We start from the raw sequence: 24350 nt of genomic DNA, 5'->3' as shown, positions 1-24350 counted from the left end.
TAGTATTCCACATCAGAAGTCTAGCAATTAAATAACGCAAAGTTGAGTTGCCAAATAAAGATGGCTGTATGCGTTATAACCCATAGCGGGATCATTCACTTACAACTAGTTATATTGATCAGTGGCGGATCCAGAGGGGGCGCAACCGCCGCACGCTACCCTCCTTTATTTTTCGTTAAAAACAAAAGAAATAAAAAGAAAAAATGAAATGAAGCCCGAAGGTGGCACCAGAAATAATTAGTTACGCCCCCCCCCCCCCCTTTACAGACTTTCTGGATCCGCCCCTGTTGATGAACAAGTTCACATCACATTCACATGCCATGTGAATAGCAAAGATTAAAAAAAAGTTACAGGGAGGACAATCCCATGATTAATGAAGCGTTTCAAACTCTTTAAGGTTTTGTTTTTGTTTTTGATAAATCCTGTATTCACTGACGTAATTACTGCGGGTATGTTAACACATACTAATTGTACACGTATTAACAATACAGCATAGGAATCACATTATTTGGAGATATACATTCCTAACTTGACCTCTCTGTGTCCTTTTATCATGACCATAATGTTTTATGAAGACCTACGGTGCTATCACATTTTCATTACAATCTAAAATTGTTAACAAGATGGACACTATTTCATTTCACAAGCGTTCAAAGATGGCACATCGTGCAAAAATGGAATACAAAGATGAGGATATTATAGACAATATTCACTATTCAACCAACCTTTCGTCTTTTTGATCTCCCCTCAGCTTGTAGCGTGTGGGTGCAGAGGTCAACGCAGTCCTCGAAGCTCATCGCCTGTTGCTGGTCGTCGGAGCTGTAATCGAGGTCGGCCAGTTTGGCCAGTGCTAGGATGTAGCTGCATGCAATCCTGAGAATGGCGAGCTTGGACAGTTTCTGGTTGTGGGAGTACGAGGGGACCGCCCGCCGGAGTCCTTCGAAAGCCGCGCTAATGGTATGCACTCGGTTGCGTTCTCTGGCGTTTGCCACAATCCGGCGCGACCGACTAAGATTTTTGTACGATCTCTGCTGCTTTTTCGACCCTTTCGATGACGGGGACGTAGATGAGGACGACGATGTCGATGTCGACGGTGAAGTTTTTCCGTTCTTTGAATCGCAGTGGAGATCGGGACTGCTAGAAGGACAATCGGGATCGAGGGCGAGTTTTTGGTTGTGCGCGACGGCGAATCGGGGCTGGCCATGATGGAGGAAATCTGGGTCGTTGATGTAAGAACTTGACTCGTGATCCTCCGCGTCGTAGTCCGGCGTAAACTTCAAGCGATAGTCTCTTTCCAAAGCCATCAAATTACTCTGGCTTTGCAGTTCACTTGATAAGGTCTTGAAAGAATGTGCTGGCTGTTGTTTCTGCAAACGATTTCCGGTATCATGCAAGTCCCTGGCATCATTGACGAAGTCACGTTGCACCGCTAATGATTGAGGACGGGGCCTAATGACAGACGGAATTGCTAAAACAACACGATTATTACCACGCTTTTTCTTTCCAACGCTTAAATCCTCGGGTTGGCATGTTACATCATCGAGTTGGTCCTGCCCATGATTGTTGTCCATATCAACTTTGCTATGTATACTCTTGAGCGGGGAATGGCTACTACGAGGTGAAGATTCTCGTGTTGTCCTGCCTGAACAATCCAGAGCGATTGCTTCACTCTTTAATTTACTCCTTACAAAGACCTCGTCGTCGATTTGATTATGTTCACTGTAACCGTCGGTATCTACATTAACATCACCCTCATCTTCATCATCATCATCATCATCATCATCCATGGCGTCGGCACTGATGTCGGCATTATCTTCATCCATCCTCACCACATTTAATATTTCACTGTCAAGTCGTCGGGGATCGCTCTGTTTTCGTCTGCTCCTTCTGCTGGTGGAACCCCCTGCCACCGACCCCGCCCCTTCTCCACCGTTCGTTCGATTGGTAGGCGAGGATTCCTGGTCACCATTACCGGAACAAGTTTTTCCGACGTTCTCTGGACGCGGACCTCCACCTCCTTCGCCATCGCTAGCACTGTCTGAGTGTGCCATCATCACGAGAACAACTTCCTGACCTTAATAAGGAGAAATCGATTGACGGATACTCGTACATCCGACTGATTTAAGGGATAATCCGTATTTGGAGCAGACCGCTAAAAAAAGTACCTGGCTCTGCAAGCGGCTTCAGAGGTCCTGGGCTTACATCTCTCTTGTGAAGCACTGATTGCTGGTTACGTGCAGCATTCTCGAGTGCCGAGAAGCCAACTTACGGCGTCTCGCTCGTAAGCAGGTCGACTTGCGGTGTGTTCTTATCACCTTTACAATGAGTAAACTGATCGTTGTAAGAAAGCTGAACAAATAACATTTGGTGCGGCGCAGAAAGAAAAGGGGGAGTCGAGAAAGCCTACACACAGCGAAGCAATACACACATACACACAGATCAACACTCACCGCCCCGCCAACGGGGGGCCCCCGCTGCTTTTGCCCAGATGTTCCGTGTCACTGGATTGCTTGTTGCATGCAAATCACGCATAATATGCGCAGGGTAATCCATACCCGATTGTTATCAGGCGCGGGGGTAACGGACGGTGCTCAGCTGTGCTGGCCGAAGTCTATTCACTCGCCCTGTCCTTGTAACAACACGCCCCAACAAGATCCCCGTTTGGACTATGATCTCACCGCCGAGGCTGGCCCACCCGACACCTTCACGGTTACTTCATCGCGAGACGTGATGTGGAATTCCGGAGTGTTTTACTTTTTTTTTTGACAGCAGACGCCGAGGTTACTCACTCAGAACAGCAAGTTCGCTAGACATCTACATCTATTTCACATTCCAAGTTTGCATTTGTGGAGAAACACTCCAGCAATAATATCACACAATGATGACTTATGATGATTGTCAGTCAAAAAATGTTGATTTGTACGCTAGTCTCGCCATTTCATTCAAGCCCCTCTGTATCCACGGTAACCAAGTCACAATGGAGTGGACTGAGCTCACTATTAGAAAGCAAAATCACGACGAAGTGCTAGTCGACGAGTTCCGACGAGGTGGCTGATGCTTATGGATTGAGCATCATGCCAAACAGCTTCCGATATCGTGGTGACGAGGCGGAGGCCGCGGTTATTAATGATCTACCAATAAGTCTGATCGCCGAGCGAGAGAGGGAACGAGCGATCAGAGATTGTATTCCCGAGGCCGTTACGAGGTCGAGCCACCGATAGGCAACGCCAGATGTTAGTTCGCGAACTCTCGCGCCCGTAATTATTCATTATCGGCGAACGAACGAGATATATAATATATTAGGAGGGCTTACCAGAGATTATTCCTGTTTGGACACTGATTACATATTTGGCGAGTCGATCCGCGCTAACAATATTCTTACTGGCTTGTTATTGTAGTTAGTGGAGTCATCTCCAGTCTAATCTGATAACGACCGAAATCAGTTAACGAGATATTGACCCTACTTCAAGAAAAGTCTGCTTCTCGCACTGAAAATCCAGACTGGTCTAGTGCTTCCTGCGCTTTCTCTTTTTTTTTTATCGCATGTGAACTACGATTGCGGTTATCATTGTCTAATGAGTGACGCTTACATTCACATTTTGTATTCGTGATGTTATTTCCGAGAGAGCATACCCTGAAAGATTTGCTCACTCTCATCTACACACATACACACATGAGTCTAACGTGCAAAAGCCTTGCTCATGCAAGCTGTTTGATTGACATTTTACTCTGACATCTTTCCCATGATCATTTTGGTTACAGACGTTCATCCAAACTCAACCGATGCTGCTAACGCAATATACATAGGTTTCTTTCCTGTCATAGAAAGTGTAAATCATTTTACCCTCTCGGAAATGGGAAATGATTGCAATCCGGTCTGCGGCGTCGCAGACTAAGCCCCTCTCCTTTGGACACCTGTGCATAAGCAATCAACCCGTTCGCTTTGTGCCAACAGCCAACAAAAGGCAGCTTCGTGATGAGGGGCCGTAATAAACACCGCCGCTGGCTCGCTTCGGGGGCTTAGTAGTGCACAAATAATAATCGAGCAAGCCAGCCGGTCGCGGGCAACTCGTTGCCTCGGTGACCAACACACTTGATTTTTTTTTCCCGTCGCTCTTCTCAGGCCACATTTTTCTCGTTATGATTTTCCGCCTCCATCTTGTAGTCTCTATACAGTGGCGGATCCAGAGGGGGGCGCAACCGGCGCACGCCCCCCTTTAATTTTCGTTAAAAACAAAGAAAATAAAAAGAAAATACTGCAATGAAACCCGGAAGTGGCACCAGAAATATTAGTCACGCCCCCCCCCCCCTTTACAGAATTCCTGGATCCGCCCCTGCTATAATTCATAGCGCTTTGATATCACTATGATGTTTCATCAGGTTTTTCAAATACATTGAATTAGGATTTGTGCATTCATCTATTTTCATCTTTACAAGTTGTAAAGGCGATGAATACAATCAGGCACATGTCAGCACAACGAAATAATAAGGTCTACATGTCCGTATAAGATCATTTCAGGAGTAGTTCGATGATATACTTCGTGACGGAAATACAATTATACAGAATTATTTACAGTACATAGTATGTGACAGATAGGGGCTATTTACTAAACGGACATGATAAAATAATGCAATCATTCTTATACCTTCTTTCATTTCGAAATCAATTCAAGGTTATGTAGGCCTACCTGCTGCATTTTTTTTTTTCGGCATAGGCAACCAAAGTGATGCCTTTTATAATATCTTGTTTCCATGTGTGTAAAACGATGATCGACTCCTCTTCGTGGACCCTGAAGGCAAATCGCCGTTTGTCCCTGTCCTTTGATCCTTGTGCCAAAACGAAAGCGAAACGTCTGTCTCCCTCCCTCATTCCCTAACACACACACATACACACGCACACACACACAAACACACTTTAAATGGAGGGGGGGGGGGGGGTGACCCGGGAAAAAAAAAGACAGACGAGAAACCCTATGACTTCCCGAGGGTTAATACGCCCTTAGATAGTGTGGGCCCTAGATTTTTCCCATTGAAAGTGTGTTCGTGTGTGTGTGTGGGCGTGTGTGTGTGTGTATGGAAAAAAGAATAATAAACCGACTAAATCTACCTTGTTTATTCGTCCGTTTTCACGTGCAATTCAAAAAGTAATCAAGTGGATATTAGAGTTTGCTAAATCCTCGACTATCTTCAGTGACATATTCTTTATTTCTGGAAAGAGTCTCGCTGTTTATTTGTCTTAAGGGCGTGAGTAAACAGATTCTTGAGCTGGTTTACATTTATCAATAACGCTTGAGATCACACGAGTACTTTTATTGCTACCGCAGTACTACTAAAATGAAGACACGCATTGTATGCTGTTTGCGAAAGTCATGACGAAATTTTGCAGAAATTTTGTGTCCTCGTCCAAGATAAAGTAACGATTTTAATATGGTTTCGTTATTATTCAAAATTCATCCGTCTCTTTTTTTTTTTCATTTAGTTCTCTATAGTTTTAGGCGAAAGAAGTATAGACCCATATTTGATGAATGAATAAAGGTAGCTGAGACCACGGGATCAATGCAAGTTATATAACGAAAGAATTAAACGGAAAAAAAAAGATGCTAAATGGTAATTGCAGTTTGCACGCAGACGCCTCATTTGACTTGGTAATTTTGGTCACGTGATTAAAAGAGTCGGGGTCACGTGACTTCAACAACTTTTCTTTGCTTGAAGCATGCTTTAGACGCACCAAAATGAAATTGGATATCCATTCACATGAGCAAATCCAGACCCCCAAAAAGCAAACAAATAAAACAAACAAAGAAAAACAAAGCAAAGCAAGACAAAAAAAAAAACTAAGATGAAAACAAATAAACAAAAAAATAAAGGCAAAAATTGATGTGGAGTTATGCCTTTCTTGCAGTGTATTATGCCAGGAGAAATGTCACAGGTAAAAGGTCATGGGAATATTATGACCATAGATATCAACACAATATTATTCAAATAAAATATACTAATAAATTACTACAGATTTTCATTGACGCTATACTTTCTAGAAAGATCGAGTGAAAATTTTCACTCTTGAAGGAGTGAATAACAGAAAAGAATGAATTTAGAGTGAATTTTTAGTGAAAATGTTCATTTTCACTCATTTTAGAGTGACCTCAGGGATCACTCGAAGATTTTGGAGTGATCCCTGAGGTCACTCCAAAATGAGAGAAAATGAACAATATTTCTATTATTTCACTCTAAATGCACTATTTTCTGTTGGTTTGGTTTGGTTTGGTTTTATTTCCCGTCATAAAAAGCATACAAATGAAATAACTTTACAAATATATAGAGTTTACAGAAATGCAATGTTATACAAACTATACAAACAAGAGAAAATTAATATAATTAAACAGTACGAGTATGAGTTTACAAACAGAGAACCTAAGCAATAATAACAAAGACAAAGTGATAGATGAGATAGAACGGCTGGAAAACCCATATTCAGCGACACTGTTATTCACCCCTTCAAGAGTGAACATTTTCACTTAATATCTTTTTAGAAGGTACACATACCCTGGGGTCCACATACATACTAGGTGTCTAGTTAACACTTGTGAGTAGAGAAAGACAGAGAAAAAAAAGACAAAGACAGGGGTACAGAGAAGAGAAATTAGCGATATTTGTCATACATCTGTAAAAGGCTAACGCAAAAGACGTTTTCAAGGCAAGGGCACGTCCCTCACAGAATGACTTAACGTTATAGAGTACTCATAAAAATGCCTTTCTAGATTTCCATTAACTCTCAGTGTTTGCTACTAATTTTGCTCAATATTGTAATAGTATAAGTCCATGGGCTGTGATGGGCGAGCGTTACGCGGCACTGGACTTGAAAAGAATAACCCCGAAAGCAAACACACAGATAAACAAAGAAACAAAAGAAAGAATTATGCTAACAACACGAACAGCAACAACAAAATTAATCCAACGATCAACTCACATTTTAGATTTTAAGCATGTTGATACCTTGATGGGGAGTGCATTCTGCCCCCTCTCTCTGTTTCTGTGTGGCTTTCTCCCTCTCTCTTTCCATAACTCCCTTTCTGTCCGGCTTTCTCCTCCCCCCCCCCCTCTCTCTCTCTGTCTCTCTCACTTGTGTGTGTATATTAATTTTCCATTTCTCCCTTTTCTCTCTGCCACAAGGATTAATTACCTATGCCTAATACTTCAAACAGAACATCATTCATGTTACAGGACCTATTATGTATTCTCTTTCGTGTGATTATCGGAAGGGGAAGTCCAGGTTTAAGGAAAGAGAAATGAAATTATTTTCCACCAGCTAAGCTGATATACAATGATTGTATGCAGTTGATGTGTAATGATGATAGCATAAGACAAGACTTTATAAAGGGTACGTAACTTTACATTCAGCTGCAACATTTGCCTATACGTATACCTGCCGTTAACATTTCTGTCATTTTGATGAAATATCAATATTTTTTTTTATTTATGTACTTCACACTTTGATCCGATACTTCAAAAATTACAATTCATTTCCCCACAAGCTCCCCTTGTCGGTCTTCCTGGCCAATCCACGAAGACTCTCCTCGCTTGCTTTAGAAGAGCATTGCACTATAAGTTTATCAAATCTAACAAAACATAATGTGACAAAAACTGACTTTCACTTTGATAACATCCTCATATCAAATCATCCTACTTCAAGTGCGTCTACCCAGTGGCGGATCCGGGATGGGGGGGGGGGGGGGGCACACGGGGCGTTCTGTTTAATCTTGTTTTGGCTTTTAAAAAAAAAAAAAAGAAATAAATATTTAAGATAAAAATTGATAGGGGTGCTTGCGCCCCCCATCCCCATTTATTTAATTCTTTTTCTGAAAGAAACCATCGTTGTCAGCTTTCAGCTGATAAAACCCGGAAGTGGTAAACAAACTGCTTTGCGCCTCCTCCCCCCCCCCCCCCCCCCCCCGCCCTCAATGGAATTCCTGGATCCGCCCCTGGTTTACCTGCGATTAACTTCTTCAGGTAAGGAAGCGACGATCGCTTGATCTGAAACGAACAATTCTGCAACTGAACAAGAACGGGACAAAACTATTATATAGACCTACCTATTTTTTTTCACCAGTAGATATAACATTCAGCTACTTTCCTGTCAATATTTCCTTGATACGTTTGCCTTTTTTTTCCAGAAAAGATTGTTTACTATGCAACGAGAAAACGAATGGTGTCACTAGTATCTTATCTTTAATTTATAGTGTTGCTCTTCGCGTAAACTCCTTGAAAGTATCAAATACGTGAATATCGATCTTCTAAGCATGAGCTGTATTTTATTTGCATTTTACCTGCACTGGCCGCCATTCTAAAGGATAAATTTTGTTTTACGAGTGACATTGCAATTTTAGAACTCTAGGGACTTTCTACCCAGTCAGTTAAAGCTGGCTTTGAGTAGCTTGAGAGAAATCGCTCAACGGGAGAGAGGCTTCAGCTGCTAGATATCAGCGCGATATCTATCTGCTAACTTGTCATAATGTTTCTAATCCAGTAGCTTTGGGGTAATGTTTTTGTTTTCCGCCTTGGTTTTTTGTACAGGGATATGGAACACTGTTTTCAAATATGCAAAGACTTTCAGCAAACTAAGGCAGGTAACATGAAAGCTCCTTAGCAGGGCCCCGGTGAAAACATCACCGTCAATGCATTTAGATAAGAGGTACAATACATCTTGTAATTATATATCTCCGTACTGAGTACATTTTCACACCATCATTTTTGCCAAGCAACCGAGATGCCAGCGTTTGAAACTTAGGGGGCGCTGTTTAAAGCCACATTTCAGTCTTCTTTGTCTACCGATACAGGGCAGCCCACGCTCTCGACGTCCCTGGGAACCTCACGCTCGTCGTATCGACTCGCCGACGGTGATGGAAAGTATCCTGCTGGATGCCATTAATGTATTTTTTTCAAACCACTACACTAAGGAGTAACAGAATGGTTTACCTTTCCATTGTGGTAAAATTGACATACATATCCACTGTTCTCTTATTATGAGGGAAATTGTTATAGGCCTAGTAGCGATCATGATGGTGACTTTGATCGTTTGGCATATGGTGATGATACAGCCATGGTCGCCTTATACGTAAAATATGAAAATGATTTTACTTTTCCTAGCATTGGATATGGACAACTTCGTATCTTGAAAGCGCTCCAGATGATGTATAATCTACTTTGTATTACCAATTTTGTTGTTGTTGATGATGACTATATGTTTACTAGACTCTAATAATTATTTCTTGCAAGTCCTGATATACACCACACGTTTTCCAGGTGTGATGATTGCTGACACACAGGCCATAACCATTCTATGACGGAGCACTCTAGACAAGAGACAGCACATGACTATGACCATTGATTTTTTTTCTTTTTATATTATCTTTATGAATCACGCTGTTCGACTGACTACTCATTATGACGGAGCACTCTAGACAAGAGACAGCACATGACTATGACCATTGTTTTTTTTTCTTTTTATATTATCTTTATCACGCTGTTCGACTGACTACTCATTACTTGCTCTCATGTGTTCTTATACACCGGAGTCTTTTAGGCACTAGTAGGATCTCCACTCCAAAAATAGAAAAAAAAAAGAGAAAATAATTATTCCCTACAGACAGTAGGCAGAACGATACAAAAATGACAAGAAATGAAAAAGATATGACATTTTGAAACTAGTTTCATTTTTTTTTTCGGAAAATATTCCTTGAAGTCTAGAGTCTATACTTATGAATATTCAAATCAGCAAGTTGACAAAAATGTCATGCTCTAACAATAACTCTTATTCATTTCGTATTAAAAAAATGACAAAATTCTTCCATTTTAGCCATAACAATATAGAACTTGCCATAAAACAATTCAAAATATAAAAAAAAAATCTTGGTATGGAAACATTCTTTTACTTGTATCAGCTAAAAATATATGAAGAATTTGTTCGCAAAACCGATAAGTCCATTTTTGAAGATTTTGAAGTACGGTCTCTGTCATAAAGTACATAATAATACATTTTAAATGATGTATTGGTCACTACATAAAGGTACTTTTTTGAAGTTATGGTCAAAAGAAGCAAAAGTTTTCTTATTATTCTCTTCATTTTTCTTGACCTTTAATCGCAAATATCTCCATTTGGCAAATATGGACTTATCGGTTTTTGCAAACAAACTCTTCATATTTTTCCGAATGAAATATAATTATGACATAAATTCATGAAAAATTGTGAGGGTATGACAATGTCAACGAGCTTATTTGAATATTTATAAGGACTGGTCAATAAAAAAAAAATCAAAATGTCATATCTTCTTTATTTCTCATCCGAATAGTTTCACTTTTGTATCTTTCTGTAGAGATTTTTTTTTTTCCTTTTTGAGGTGGATTTCCTCATTGGGCCTCGTATCAAGAAGTTAATGTTCGCATAGTAGAGTATCAATTGATGAGATAATCTTATACAATGTACATAGTAACTGTTTATAAGGGGTAAAAAACATTTGCTAATGGTATGAAAGTAATAACATTCCACCCCTCTGTCGGTTTCTCTGGTTAATTTGGTAATAGCGGCTAGCGAGACTCAAGTCGGCTTCTGATGATCATGAAGAGCTGCGTAATACTATTATATGTTTGTGATAATTGTATTAAAGTTAGTATACACTGTATGCCAAATCAATGTGTTTGGTGTGCGCGCAGGTAGTCGTGCACACAACAAGGGCTACCATACACAATGACTAGCAAGTTGCGTCCGTGCGTGCGCGTGTGAGCGTCGATATTGCAGCGCGGCAACTAGGAGCTGGGGTAAATTCCAAGGTAAATTGCTCAACTCATCTGTATTTTTCGTATACCTGGGAAGCTGGTCTATGCTCTTCCACTGTCAGTAAATCTTCATCATTTTATGTAGGTCGAACATATCGACGGATGTATTGTGTTTGTTGATATTCGACAGGTGCGCTGTTATTGTTGTGTCAAAATATGACTGTTAGTAAAACTACGTGTATTATAAGCCACAGAGAGATTGTGTAGTCCCACATTACACATGTCGTGTTAGTGTCACTGGACTATGGTTTTAGACAAAATTCTAGCCCGACGCCGACCAGACGCTGTTAATACGCTGTGCGAATAGTATACGCTCCTTACACTACAGCGACTGGGCTGTGTATAAAAAGCAAAATTCATGCACGAGCATGACGAAAGTAGAACCTACAATGTACGTACTGCACTGTACGGCTACGGCTGCGTTACGCTACGCATCATCATGTTTGCAGCGTGCGGCCGATTGATGCGGCCTCCCACTCCCCTTGCCTTGGCCGTAAAAAGCCTGGTTTGATCACGCATTTACATATGTTCACGTATGTAGACCAGTTCCAGATGCAGCAATCGAGAGTAGGGTAAGGGTACCAGTATTCGGTCAGCTATCGGTATCCGCTCACTTGTATCACTTGTCACCAGCCAGTTGAACTTATAGACCTATAGCCCTAACAAGTTCAACTGTCACAACACACGCAAATTACATCAATGCACATACGTTGTACTTGCACACTCATTCACAACAGGAAACTCCCTTAGTAGTCCCCTCCAAAAGATGAAAAGTCCATCCAAAATCCCAAATTTTACCGTCAAAAGTGCAGAATCGGCGCTACTATCCAAAAGCATGTGCAGATTGACTTTAAGAGTACGGGTCGCTGAAAAAGTGCTAAAAATTGAGAAATACGCTGTTCTCCCGCGGGATTTTGTGCTTATTGCAAGCTTGGAGTGTGATGGTATCCTCAAAAACGCAAAAGCAAAACAAAATTTCCGTATGTGCCGATACAGTATCTCAATGTACAATCTGTGTACAAGGGTTGAATGCAAGTGCCGATTCCCCAGTATTCGGTCACCACGGGCGCCACAATGTCGCCAATGCAATTTTGCGCCAACAAGGTAGCACGCGGCGCATTTTTCAGCTGCCTTGAAAACCCATTGACTTTGAATGCGCATGACCGAATACTGGTAGCGGTGACAGTATTCTGGGGAATTTTCAAGGTGAAATATTTTGAGATTTTGTGAAATTCTGTTGTTACTGTACATGATGTTTAACAAAATTAAAATTGAGCTTAAAGAAATTTGATATATTTCACATACATTGCTGTAGATATGATGTACACATCTATGTATGTATTATTTTACTTTGAAAAATATTGCAAAAAAGCTTAAATGACCGAATACTGGGGGTTTTACCCTGCTCATTGATATCTTGCAAGGGATTTCCCCTCTAGTTTTTTACTGAAAGAGTGTCAATTGTGCTTAGTCCCACGTACCCAGACTACGTCACCATGTACCTACATCAGAACAGAAGCAGGAGTTGCTCGCATGTGTTATGGGAAGTGAGAGTACAGTACTCTTGCACCTGATCTGGTAGTTTCATCGATAAATGAAACAGCCGCTGCCGCAAGTAGGCACCTTGCCACAAACCTCAATAAGTCATCTGGAGATTGAGGGTCTGTCATAAACTCCTTATCTATGTGATCCCTACTCTACGAATTTCTCATTACAAATAGGCAATGCAAATTACAACAAACTCCCAAATAATCACATGTAATTTGATCAGTAATTTCGCAGACCTAGTTATACTATAATAGCAGCATTCTTTTTATAATTTTCTGACCTCCTTGATTAATGATACTGTGCTTTAATTTTTCACAAAAATTTGTGAATCTTTAACATTAGTCCTGAAACTAAGTCAAGTACTGCAGTAAGGTATGCAACATTCGTCCCGTTCATAGTCAAGTTGTAATTTGCATTTTATGTTTTTGTCTTTGTTACACATTGTAGATCTTAAAGTTGTGGCATTTTGAATGCTGGCGTCCCAACATTGAAGCCATGGGACAAATATTTGCATGTCTTTGACAATTTATTGTGTATTGTAGAATGGAACAAGACTCCTTTTCTTCACAGTAACCTCATTTTGCCAAACTCAACTTGTAATTGTTTGAAACTGACAAGAGAATCATTAAGATATTTCAAAACTTTTTACCACCTTAACTCATTTGACACTGAGTGTCACTGAAGACGAAGTGCAAGGATTAATATCTCATTATGTTATTTTCCTCCTTCCAGAACCAGCCACGATGCAAAAGTTTACAGGTGTTGGGAGGGGACTTCTCATGAAGTCCGCTCCTGACCCTGAAGTTGGGAAGGTCCAAGAATCTGAGGACGAGAACAAGTCACCTCTGCTTCCACCCCTGGTGTCCACCGACACTAATGATGGAGATGAAATTGGCCGACATGAGGATGTTGTGGCAGATCCTATCTGCACATCACAAGGACAGGATCTGTGTGACAAGATGAATGTGAGTGTCGGCCAAGATGAAGTGTGTGGCTTAAAAGGGGAGGGCAAAGATTCTGAAAGCAGTGAAAGGAGGGAGAAAGAAGGGGCTGGACAAGTTCAAGTGGACAATCAGTCTGACGTCAAAGAGGCAGTGAATGATGTTGCCAAAGAGGAGGACCGTCAAGAGGCGAGCCCAGAAGTGCCTAGCAACCAGAACACTAGCAGTGATGCAGATCTAGCTCAGGAACCCTCCTCCTCCCCCTCTGGTGAGGTGGACAGAAACGGAGGCAGCTGTGGGACCACAATTGCACCTGACCCAGACTCGTCTGTTGCAGTGCCGCCTGATTCAGAAACAACGTTGCAGCCAAAAGAGTCGGACTTCATGGGTGAAGAAAAAAAAGAAAAGGCGTCAACCACCGAAACTCAGGGAGAGAAAGTCTCTGATGCAGCAACTGCAAGTAAATGCCTCTTAATGCTTTGGAATTTATGATCTTTTCTTTTCTTTAATAGAAATTCTATTAACAGACCACTTCCTCTTTATGAAAATTATGATTGTAGATTACTTTGGTATCCTGAATAGATACATGTACCATTAAATCGTGTATTCGATAGAGGACCAATGTCAGCAGTCTTAATTTTGTGTGAGAGCACATGGCATTCCAAATACATCAGATGTACAAGTTCCAATCATTTGACACAAATTCTTAGTGTACGAGAGGATAAACAGGAAATTCAAATGTTTAATGAGTTTGGCACAACTGTACATACGTACATGTATTTTGTTTAAAGACCCAGTAGTGTGGGGAGTCATGGGTGGCCAGATTCATTTGCTGCCCTCGGGGGTACATTGACAGCCATGAATAGCTCAGGTCAGCGAATATGTCATGTATGTTCATTGAAGTGTACGCTCATCTGTAATGATCAACTCCAGTTGAGATTCTTCAGCTGTGTGTGTGATACACAGAGATCAGTGATAAAGCTGTACACATTTCGTTATGAGGATTCTCAAAAACTGGCAAAAACTAGGCCAGCCTTCCCACTCCATGGTATCTCCATACTATTTGGCCTTTAATGAGGTGTTCCTCATTTTCTTGAGGGCAAAATTAGTGACGTCATAGAGAAGAGTGGTCATGAAACATGTACTTAGTTGTTTTTTATGCCTCTGCCATGAAATTTTGCTGGAGGCATTACAAGACTTGTACATATATATTGTTTTCAGTTTGTCCATCTGTTCATCCATTTTTTCTGTCTGCCGTCTGTTGGTAATCCATTTAGTGGACAACGTAAATTGAGAACCAATTGATTTATTCCAATGAAACTTACATTGTATACAACTGTATGCATGATTGGATGAAGCTTTGCCTATCAACTTGTGGGCGCACATTCTCAAAGTCAAAGTCAAGGTCAAATTATGAAATTTCACTATTTCCCCATATCACTGCAAATGCCTTAAGATATTTTCATGAATCTTGAAGTGTGTTGTACCAGAAAAAGATTCTCTAGGAAAAGTCTTGGGCCGTTAGGTCACCAGCCAAATGAAAAAAAATGAAATTCCTCCTTTTTTTCCCCAGGATAATCCTGAAATGGAGCAAAAAGCTGCCTGTTGAAACCCAGGGCATTTAAACTGCAGCTGAGCCTCTTTAAAGGACAAGTTCACCTTCATAGACATTTGGGTTGAGTGAATGCAGCAATATTAGTAGAGCACATCATTGAGAGTTTGAGGAAAATCAGACAATCGGTTCAAAAGTTATGAATTTTTGAAGTTTCTGCTTACTCAAGGCTGGATGAGAAGACTTCTATAGCTTGTGATGTCACATGAGTACAACGGTACAAAGAAAGAATAAAGAAAATTCAACATATTTTCACTTTTCTCGCATAACAAAAGAACACTTGACTTCTCTCTTTGAGAAGGCAGGGGGAATAATATTACCCTTAATATATGTCAGTAACAAGTCGAAGAAATGTGCACTTTATTCAAATAGTCAAATTTTGTGAAATTCTCTTTTTATTAGCTCACCTGAGCCAAAGGCTCAAGTGAGCTATTGCGATCGCCCTTCGTCCGGCGTCCGTCGTGCGTCGTGCGTCGTGCGTCGTCCGTCGTCCGTCGTCCGTCGTCCGTCGTCCGTCGTCCGTCGTGCGTCGTGCGTAAACTTTTTACATTTTCATCTTCTTCTTGAAAACCCCAAGACCGATTTTCATCAAACTTGACAGGTAGCATCCCTAGGGGGTTAGGAACTCAATTTGTTAAAATGGGCACCATGCCCCACCCAGGGGGCCCCCAGGGGGGCCCAAACCCCCCAAAATTAAGGAATCTGTAAAAATCTTCTTCTCTAGAACCAGAAGTGATAGAGCTAAGTTAATACTATGAGTTAGTACATTGATGACTGTAGTTTCAAGTTTGTTCATGGCAGAATCAGGGGTGCCCCCCTTGGGACCCAGGGGAGGGGGGTGGGGAAGGGTTCTAATGGGGCCTAAATTGTACATTTTCATCGTCTTCTTGAGAACCCCATGACCCATTTTCACCAAACTTGGCAGGTAGCATCCCTAGGGGGTTAGGAAATCAATTTGTGAAAATGGGCACCATGCCCCACCCAGGGGGCCCCCAGGGGGCCCCAACCCCCCAAAATTAAGGAATATCCGCAAAAATCTTCTTCTCTAGAACCAGAAGTGATAGAGCTAAGTTAATACTATGAGTTAGTACATTGATGACTGTAGTTTCAAGTTTGTTCATGGCAGAATCAGGGGTGCCCCCCTTGGGACCCAGGGGAGGGAGGGGGTGAGGAGGGGTCCTAATGGGGCCTAAATTGTACATTTTTATCTTCTTCTTGAGAACCCCATGACCTATTTTCACCAAACTTGGCAGGTAGCATCCCTAGGGGGTTAGGATCTCAATTTGTTAAAATGGGCACCATGCCCCACCCAGGGGGCCCCCAGGGGTCCCAAATCCCCCAAATGAAGGAATCTTTATAAATCTTCTCTAGAATCAGAAGTTATATATAGAGCTGAGATAATACTATGAGTGAGTACATTAATGACTGTAGTTTCAAGTTTGTTCATAGGAGATCCAGGGGTGCCCCTCTTGGGTAGGGGGGGGGGGGGTGGTGGTTGGAAGGGTCCAAATGGGGGCCTGAATTGTACATTTTCATCTTCTTCCTGAAAACCTCATGATGGATTTTTGTCAAACTTGGCAGGTAGCATCCCTAGGGGGTCAGGATCTCAATTTATCAAAATGGGCACCATGCCCCACCCAGAGGGCCCCAGGGGGCCCCAATCCCCCCAAATTAAGGAATCTTAAAAAAATTGGGCCCTTATTGTACATTTTCATCTTCTACTTGAGAATGCCTGGTCAAATTTTGGTAGAGCTGTGAATAATTTAGATTAGTGACTGCGTGAAAGGTGAACTTGCGATACTCAGGTGAGCGCTAGACCCGCGGGTCTCTTGTTTTCTTTATATGGTTGTACGCATATGACATCATGCACTGTAGTAGTCTTCTCATCCAGCAGTGACTACGCAGATACTTTAAAAATTCATAACTTTTGAACGGATTGTCCGATTTTCCCCAAATTTTCACTGATGTGTTCTACTAATATTGCTGCATTCACTCAATCCACATGTTTATGAAGGTGAACTTGTCCTTTATTAGGTTCCTAAAGGAGGCTCAGAATCCACCCTGTAGGTGGTTTCAGAACCTGATCAGATTGGATGGCCTTTGATGTATTTTGTCTTTTTATACTGAGCTGAAGGGCTGCTTGAGGAGGCTTCAGAAACTGCCTTTGCTTAGTGTGAATGGGTCATAGACACTCTGACCTTATTTCAGTGTCTCATGTAAAAGGTTCTTCCCACTTTTCGCAGAAGTCAAGACTTTAGCTGTTACCTCCACTACCACCTCAACGACAAGGTCATCTCCAGAGAAGGGCCTCCTTCCTTCCCCAACAGCAAAGAAACAGGGGAAGGGTATTCTTGGTCCTGTACCTAGCGCACCGCTCATGCCCCGTGGTCCACCCACAGTGTTTCCCAACGGTGTCCCAATCAACATTCCCCCTCCACCAACGACACTCAGGTTGCCAATGCCAAAGGTCATGCCAAAGAACAGTGAGGAGATCCGACAGGTTCTGCAGGATTTCGGTTTCTCCCTTCCTGAGGACAAAGCGGCAGGGAAAATTAAGACTTCAGGTAGTTCAATATTCACCAGGGTTTTCTGTGAAATATTTGCAAATTACTCAGTAAATTTATGTAGAGATGATTAAAAAGAATGGAATCATTACTCCAGTGTAGTATTGGTGGCATGCAGTCTTACTAGCATAGATATTAAACTTTCAACATTTTGAAAAACCACTGAATTGCCTCTAGCTATGAGTGTGTTTGTATTTGGAGGGAAGGGATTGGGAATTATTGGTGTACAAAAAATGTAAAGCCTGTTATCATGCTACTGTGCCTTTTAATATCCAATATTAAAGTGAGATGTACAATGCACATTGCAGTGCCTCTTTCAGTGAATAGAGATTAACATTGTAGGGGACATACAAGTGTTGAACACTTACTCCTCTTTGTGAAATTTCTATTTTGTTGTTTGTGTGTTACCTCTGCCAAGGAGGTTATGTTTTTGTTGTCGTTGGTTCGTCAGTTTGGTGTTTTTTTTGTCTGTGCAAAATACAAAAAAAAAAAACTATGCACGGATTTCGATGAAACATGCAGGAAAAGTGGATAATGACAGAGGGAACAGATGATTAAATTTTTGAAGTGATCTGGAAATGTTTTATGAATTTTTGGAGGATTTTTTTCTCTTTTGGCAGATAAGTTCAATGAACTTTTAGGAGTTAAAGCTTTGAGTATTTTAGGTGTACATACATGTACTAAAGTGCATGCTCTGCTCTGGCGAGGCGCTGTGTAGCTGGAAGCTGATGACGTAAACAAAAGGCTTCTGTATTATTGGGAAATTGGGCAATTTTCAGCATACATGTATCTGTGGAAATTAGCTGTTTGACGGAGGTCTGTGTTCTCCAAGTGCTTTTCTAGTTCATAACACGTTTTTCTTTTCTCCTGTATCTCCTGCCGCATGTCCAGGTGATACGAAGGGCAAACCGTCCTCGCAGCAACCCACACTCCAGCAGGCTCGTGCCCCACAGCACAAACACCCCAGTCGGCCAAACCATCCTTCTTTGAACCATCCTTCTTTGAACCATCCTTCTTTGAACCAGCGCCCCAACAACAGAGGAGATGTCCAAGCTTCCCCACAGGCCCAACCCCAAAGGGAAGGCAACAGTAGGTGGCAGAGGTCGGAGGGCAAAGGTCAAAATGCCCCACACCAGCAGAGAGGTCAACAGCAATCAAGGTATTTTCTTCCCCTCATACCTTCCATGTTGCATACGACATTATGCCACAAAACTTGGATTCAGCCTGTATCAGAAAGAAGAAAACAAAACAAAAATTTGTCAATGGATGGCCTCTGTGAATTCAACAAGTGTGAAAAGATCATGTCAAGCACTGCAGTATCCTACTTGTAATTTGCACTGTGCTTTTTCTTTTTCTTTGTGACACTAGACTTACATTGTAAGTACATTTGCATCTGTCATTTTATCATGTGCAGCCAAATCAATCTTTTATTTATAAGGAATGAGGGGTAAATGTGAAGTCCTTTAAAGAGAAGGAGAAGTGACAGAAATATTTGGTAATATATTACAGAAGTCTTGGAAACATTGATCAATAAAAAGTGATCCTTCTTTAACCCTAACCAGGCCGGGCTTTTTTGGGTGTTCTGTGGCCGGGGAGGGGTTGATTCACCCCCCCCCCCCCCCCCGAGATCTCAGCCGTCGATCGCGCAATCGCCATGAAATTTGGCACGCGCATTACCTGTGGCGTAATCTACCAAGCTATACAAAAAGAAATGGAAATTTTCGTCATAATAATTATGCTAATATATGCATAAAATCATACATTTTGCTCTAAATCAGAAATTAAAGCTCCTAGAATCCTAATTTTTGGTGAAAACATTCTTTGTAGCATTCCTAACAATGTACTTGAAAAAAAAAATTGATATCAAAATCAATTTCTTATGTATTTTAATGTTTTATGAATTTCTTATGTATTTCCTTGTTTTTTCGACCTTTGGTTTTATCATTTTTTTTCCGCAAAATTTATGACAGAACCTTTATCAAGCATAATTATGCTAAAATTAATTAGTTTCAACCTATAAAAGTGAAAATAATCATATCTTTATGAATAAGAAGAGAAAACTCAATTTGCATAGACTTTACACACAAAATCACGTTTTTGAGCCATTATCGGTCTGACAGGCATGTATAAAACGTTATGCAGTGTCGTAACGGTATGCATGATTTTCGCGAAAATGGTGTGAAAAGATGCGTGAGACTTAGAAAGTAAAAAATCAGCGAACGGCGCGGTCAAAAAATTTTGCGCGGCGGAGTAGTCGCGAAAAATGTCGAGGGGGGGTTGATTCAACCCCCCCCTGCTGTATAACCAGACACCACAAACCCTTCTGGAGAGAACTTGTGTGTTACAGACCATGCTTATAGAGGCCACTAGTTGTTAACTAAAACCAGTCTCATGTGGGTAATAGTTGACAGGTGTATCTGCCATGGACTACAAGTTGAGTCTCATCTTTCAGTGTCATAATGATTACATTCGCCGAGGGAGGAGGTTAAATTTTTCATTGATGTTGGCTTGTTTGTTGTTTTTTGGTTTGTTTGTCTGTGTGCAAAATAACCCAAAAAGTTGTGAATGGATTTGGATGAAACTTACAGGAAAGGTTGAAAATGACACAAGGAACAGATGATTACATTTTGGTAGTGATCTGGCACAGGAATTTTTATGTATTTTATGAAGGATTTTTAATATTTTGGCAGGTAGGGTCAATGGACTTGGGAGTTCAAGCTGTGCATTGAGGTTTGCATATGAGTACTGGTACTAACGTACGTGCTCTTGTTTCTACTCGGGCGAGGTGCGCCAGGCAGCTGGAAGTTGATGACATAAGAAAAAGCTTCTGTAGTGGAAAATTGGGCGATTTTCAGCATGCATACGTATGGGTAAAAATCATTGATCTCAATGGAAGTACAAGATCAGTGGTGGCAATGAGCTGCTTGGCGGAGGTCTGCGCTCTCAGAGCACTTCTATAGTTGTTTATGCTGTTTATTGCAGCCAGCATTTATGGTCTGTTTTGTGTGGTTGCCACATGAAGATTCACTTCATATGTTATGTAATTTTACAGGCAAGCCAACACTGGTCCCAAAAAAGGTGCTTTGCCACCGCCCACCAAGCCCGGCCTTTCCAGTCTGACCAAAGACGAGCTGGAAAAAGAGTACCAGTGGCACAAGTTCAACGTTGAAAGGAAGGTGAAAAAGGTATGGCGAGCAATTCATTTCGCTAACCTACAGTTGTATACTGCACTGCTTTGATACAGTGCAGACATAAAGCTGAGAAAACTGCACTGTAGGGTGATGTGCTTAAAACGGAAAAGTTTGATATCTTACTACCTGTAGTCCACATTTCTCTCTCGGAAAGTTTTTAAAGTTTACACTCCTTTCATATACTGCAAGTGGACCTTCTGGCGGTTAATTAATCATGCTCAGTGCAGGTGTTTGCTTTTCATAGTCATTCATTATGTTGTCTTGACTGAAAGTGTGCTAATCTTGATAATCTACAGTGACTATTCAATGATAGGATTTGGATGTTAGTATTATACACTTAGTGCATGTTGTATCATGCAGTATACTGGATCACAGAATGACAAATACTAAATTATCCCGAGTGCTAGTTTGTTACGCCGAACCCACAGGTTGAGCATTACCCTTTGTACGTCCTCGTGCTGTGTATCACTGCGTTGTCAATTAAAGCGCCAACATGCTTCAAGTGTTTGAGTATAGGGCACTGTCATACATTGTACTGAAATTTTCATGCAATCATGTGATGCAGTCTAACCAATCACAATGTATATTATACTTGACCTATTTACTATAGGTATATGAAGGGAGTAATTCAGTTTGAAGGTTATACAGGGTCCCCAGTAACATACAATACAACTTATTGTGCTTGAAATCTTTCCTCGAAGTTTGCGACTTCATGTACAACACATAGGCTTTTTTTTTTATGGACAAGGCTGTGCCTTTACAATTACAGCCCTGCATGTATTATGTATGTAATATTACCAGGTGATGATTTCAGAATATAATAAGTTTATGGCCTTTGTGTTTATACTTTGTATGACAGAAATGTCAGAACAGTTGCATATGCAATGAATATTATTTTGCATGTGTCCTTCCCACAAATTATAACAGGATAATTTTGTCAATGATGTGCAATAACTTTGCCTTGTTATTTCTTATTTTTGTGTGACCAACATGTGATCATATTTGTACTGTATTTACTATTTTTCAAAATACAGATTCTACAGACAATCACAGCAAGCAGCAATGAAGACGTCGCCAAGGAATTATTGGGAATAATCAGAACCAGTGAGTTTCATGATATTCCTCTCCTCCTTTAATATAAGTACTGTAAAAGTGGAAAGTTTCGCCGTGTTGAAATTTTCGCGCATTTCGTGCAACGAGAAACTAGCGCAAAAATGAAAGCATGCAAATATTTTTGCTTGCCATACGTTCCTGTGTGTGATGTCTTTATTCCGCGGAATTAAAAACATGCGAAACTCTTCTGACCCGGCCAAACGCGAAAAATTAGTCGCGCGAAAATATCCACTTTTACAGTATCATTATGGTCTGTATTCTCGCAATTCTACTGTTATGAACAGTTTGATTCATCCCAAAGTCAGTCCTTGCAGCTATGTATTCAAGTACAAATCATAGTATAAAATTCATGCTCTTTGGAGTTTTCATGTTGTAGGCAGTTTGAAATACATGATTTGTCTATGAATATAAGGAATTAGTATATGAGTATTTGGTATAATAGTTTGTCTGTGTGCAGGCAGTGAAAAATCATCAATCAAACGAACAACAAATAAACAAACAAACAGAACATATGATATACATTAAAAAATGAATATATCGTCACTGGGGTGACCAGACCTTGTATCTGAAATGCTGGTGAAAATGACTTTTTTGATTAATGGTCAAACAATGCGTTAGTGATGTCCAAGTCCCAACTGTCTTACTCCAAAAATGAAGCCACCACAGCATGTCAAAGGAAAGGCTATCCCATTCGCTGTAGTGCTTTGGCCGCCATAATATTTGGCTCTCCTGAACATTTGACATTTTGTAGATACGAGGTCTTGTCGCCCCAGAGACGATATTAATGTTTCTTGGTGTATATGATATTAGGTCAAACGGAGATATGTGCACCAAGTGAATTGAGTCAGAGCTTGTATGGTGCCGTGGCTGACAGTATACAAAATGATACAATGTATATCCCCTTTAGATCCGTCCAAGTTGGCCAACTTTCCATGGCCCAAGGAGCAGTATGTGGTGCTGGAAAAGTTGATTGAACATGCTGTTAATGCCAAGAATGATCAGGCTCACATGCACCGGAGAGTCAGCAAGCTCATCAATATGCTACAAGGTAGGGTGGAGCTTTTGCTTTGCACTATTAATCTGTTGAGGACGAGTCCCGAGTATGCTCGGGCAAGTGACTATGGGAAATGCATGTTGTAGCAAAAGTCAGTCTGTCCTCAATGGATTAAAGTCAACTGCACTTCCACACAACTTCTAAAGTACCCTTTTTTCAGGCTGGGCTCTTTTGGTTATGTTATACATGTATTTTAGCCATCAAATTTGGCATGCATCTTGTCACATGGCCAATGATGGGATGTAATCTATAAGACTGTATTGTTGGATTTCTTGAACGTTCTGTTTGAAACATACTGTTCAAAATGTTGTTTTAGGTGGTCCTTTTCATGGCCACCTCTCTCTCCAGAGAGCCAAGATTCACAAAATTAGAATACATACAAAAGTTATTGTCTACACTATATGCTTGAATTTCAATGACAATTCACAAAAAATTTCATGCAACGAAAATTTTTTGCTTACAGTACTCTGTACCATGGATTGATTGTGATGGAAGCGGGTATACACTCTAGAGTACCAAAGTGATGATGTCACAGTCTTTTGTTATGGCCTTGGACTGGAACCAGGTGTGAGCATGGCTTGCAGCAATGATATTTACAGATATTTGGGCTGGATGAGGTTGTCTAAAACCAGTTTCCATGGTGATGAATGGCTATAACATCACACTTTGGTATTCTGTTGACCATTCTGAATTTCAAAGTTCAAATGTTGCTGGGCTATGTTTGTAATGAGCACTTGTAAAGCATGATCAACATGAATGTCCATGGAGCAAAATGGCCAGCTTAGTAAAATTGTAAGTGATTAGAAAGCATCACTCATAGGTGGTGACATTGGTTTACTTGTAGGGATTGAATTCACTTTTTGAGTGCTGAAACTGGCAATCATGGCAGAAAGCTGTACTGGGCAGGCTTCTATGGAATTACAGTCTTTGAGTTTGGGAATGAACGCTGTGCTTTAAGGTATGTTTTGTGAAATACCACACAAAGGTTGTCACGGTTTGGGTCCCCCCCCCCCCCCCATTCTGTAAACTCGAAAGGTTTTGCAGGAAAAATTAAAAGCCAGTGAAATCGGTTTTATTGTATGGATGTGTTTGAGAATTTGTCACTGTGACCTGAACCCACGTTAAGACATGCCCAATTTATTGACATAGGCACTGCTAGTGATAAACTGATTTGAATTCATGAATATTCATGGTTTGTTTAATATTATTGTAGACATGCACCCTCAAGGTTTCAAGGAGGACTTCAGGAATGCTATGCTACATATACAGGAAGAAGCCATTCAAGTAAGTACCATTCTAAATTAGAAAAGTAACAGCCCTAGTTTGCAAACTTACTCAGTCAGGATTCTGCAGGAAGAGTGATCATGCTTTCCACTATTTTATGGGTATTAAGGATGGATCTTTAATTCTTTATTTGCCATGGTGTAAACCCCCTGTGTGCCACATTATTCTGAGACAGCAGTGTAGTCATGCTTTTGAAAAACATTCTATTTTTCA

At 40.9% G+C, this 24350-nt stretch overlaps 2 protein-coding genes across 2 annotated transcripts in view; one reads left to right on the top strand and one right to left on the bottom strand.

Annotated features, from left to right (window-relative positions):
- The window catches only part of LOC139740691 (uncharacterized), a 31634-nt gene extending 29470 nt beyond the window's left edge, over positions 1-2164 (bottom strand). The window contains exon 1 of the mRNA XM_071651260.1: positions 726-2164. Coding sequence (XP_071507361.1) covers positions 726-2054 — 1329 coding nt within the window. The 5' untranslated portion in view covers positions 2055-2164. The remainder of the gene's footprint in view (positions 1-725) is intronic.
- Positions 2165-10801: 8637 nt separating this feature from the next.
- The window catches only part of LOC139740686 (uncharacterized), a 34627-nt gene continuing 21078 nt past the window's right edge, over positions 10802-24350 (top strand). The window contains exons 1-8 of the mRNA XM_071651257.1: positions 10802-10824; positions 13111-13779; positions 17175-17495; positions 18387-18654; positions 20548-20680; positions 21721-21790; positions 22707-22847; positions 24067-24137. Coding sequence (XP_071507358.1) covers positions 13122-13779; positions 17175-17495; positions 18387-18654; positions 20548-20680; positions 21721-21790; positions 22707-22847; positions 24067-24137 — 1662 coding nt within the window. The 5' untranslated portion in view covers positions 10802-10824; positions 13111-13121. The remainder of the gene's footprint in view (positions 10825-13110; positions 13780-17174; positions 17496-18386; positions 18655-20547; positions 20681-21720; positions 21791-22706; positions 22848-24066; positions 24138-24350) is intronic.

The sequence above is a fragment of the Diadema antillarum genome, unplaced genomic scaffold (assembly GCF_040938485.1).
Source record: "Diadema antillarum isolate AM-2024a unplaced genomic scaffold, OU_Dant_1.0 seq00000872_RagTag, whole genome shotgun sequence".
Taxonomy (NCBI): Eukaryota; Metazoa; Echinodermata; class Echinoidea; order Diadematoida; family Diadematidae; genus Diadema; species Diadema antillarum.
Note: the sequence above shows the minus strand (reverse complement) of the source record. Positions and strands in the feature narration are given on the sequence as shown.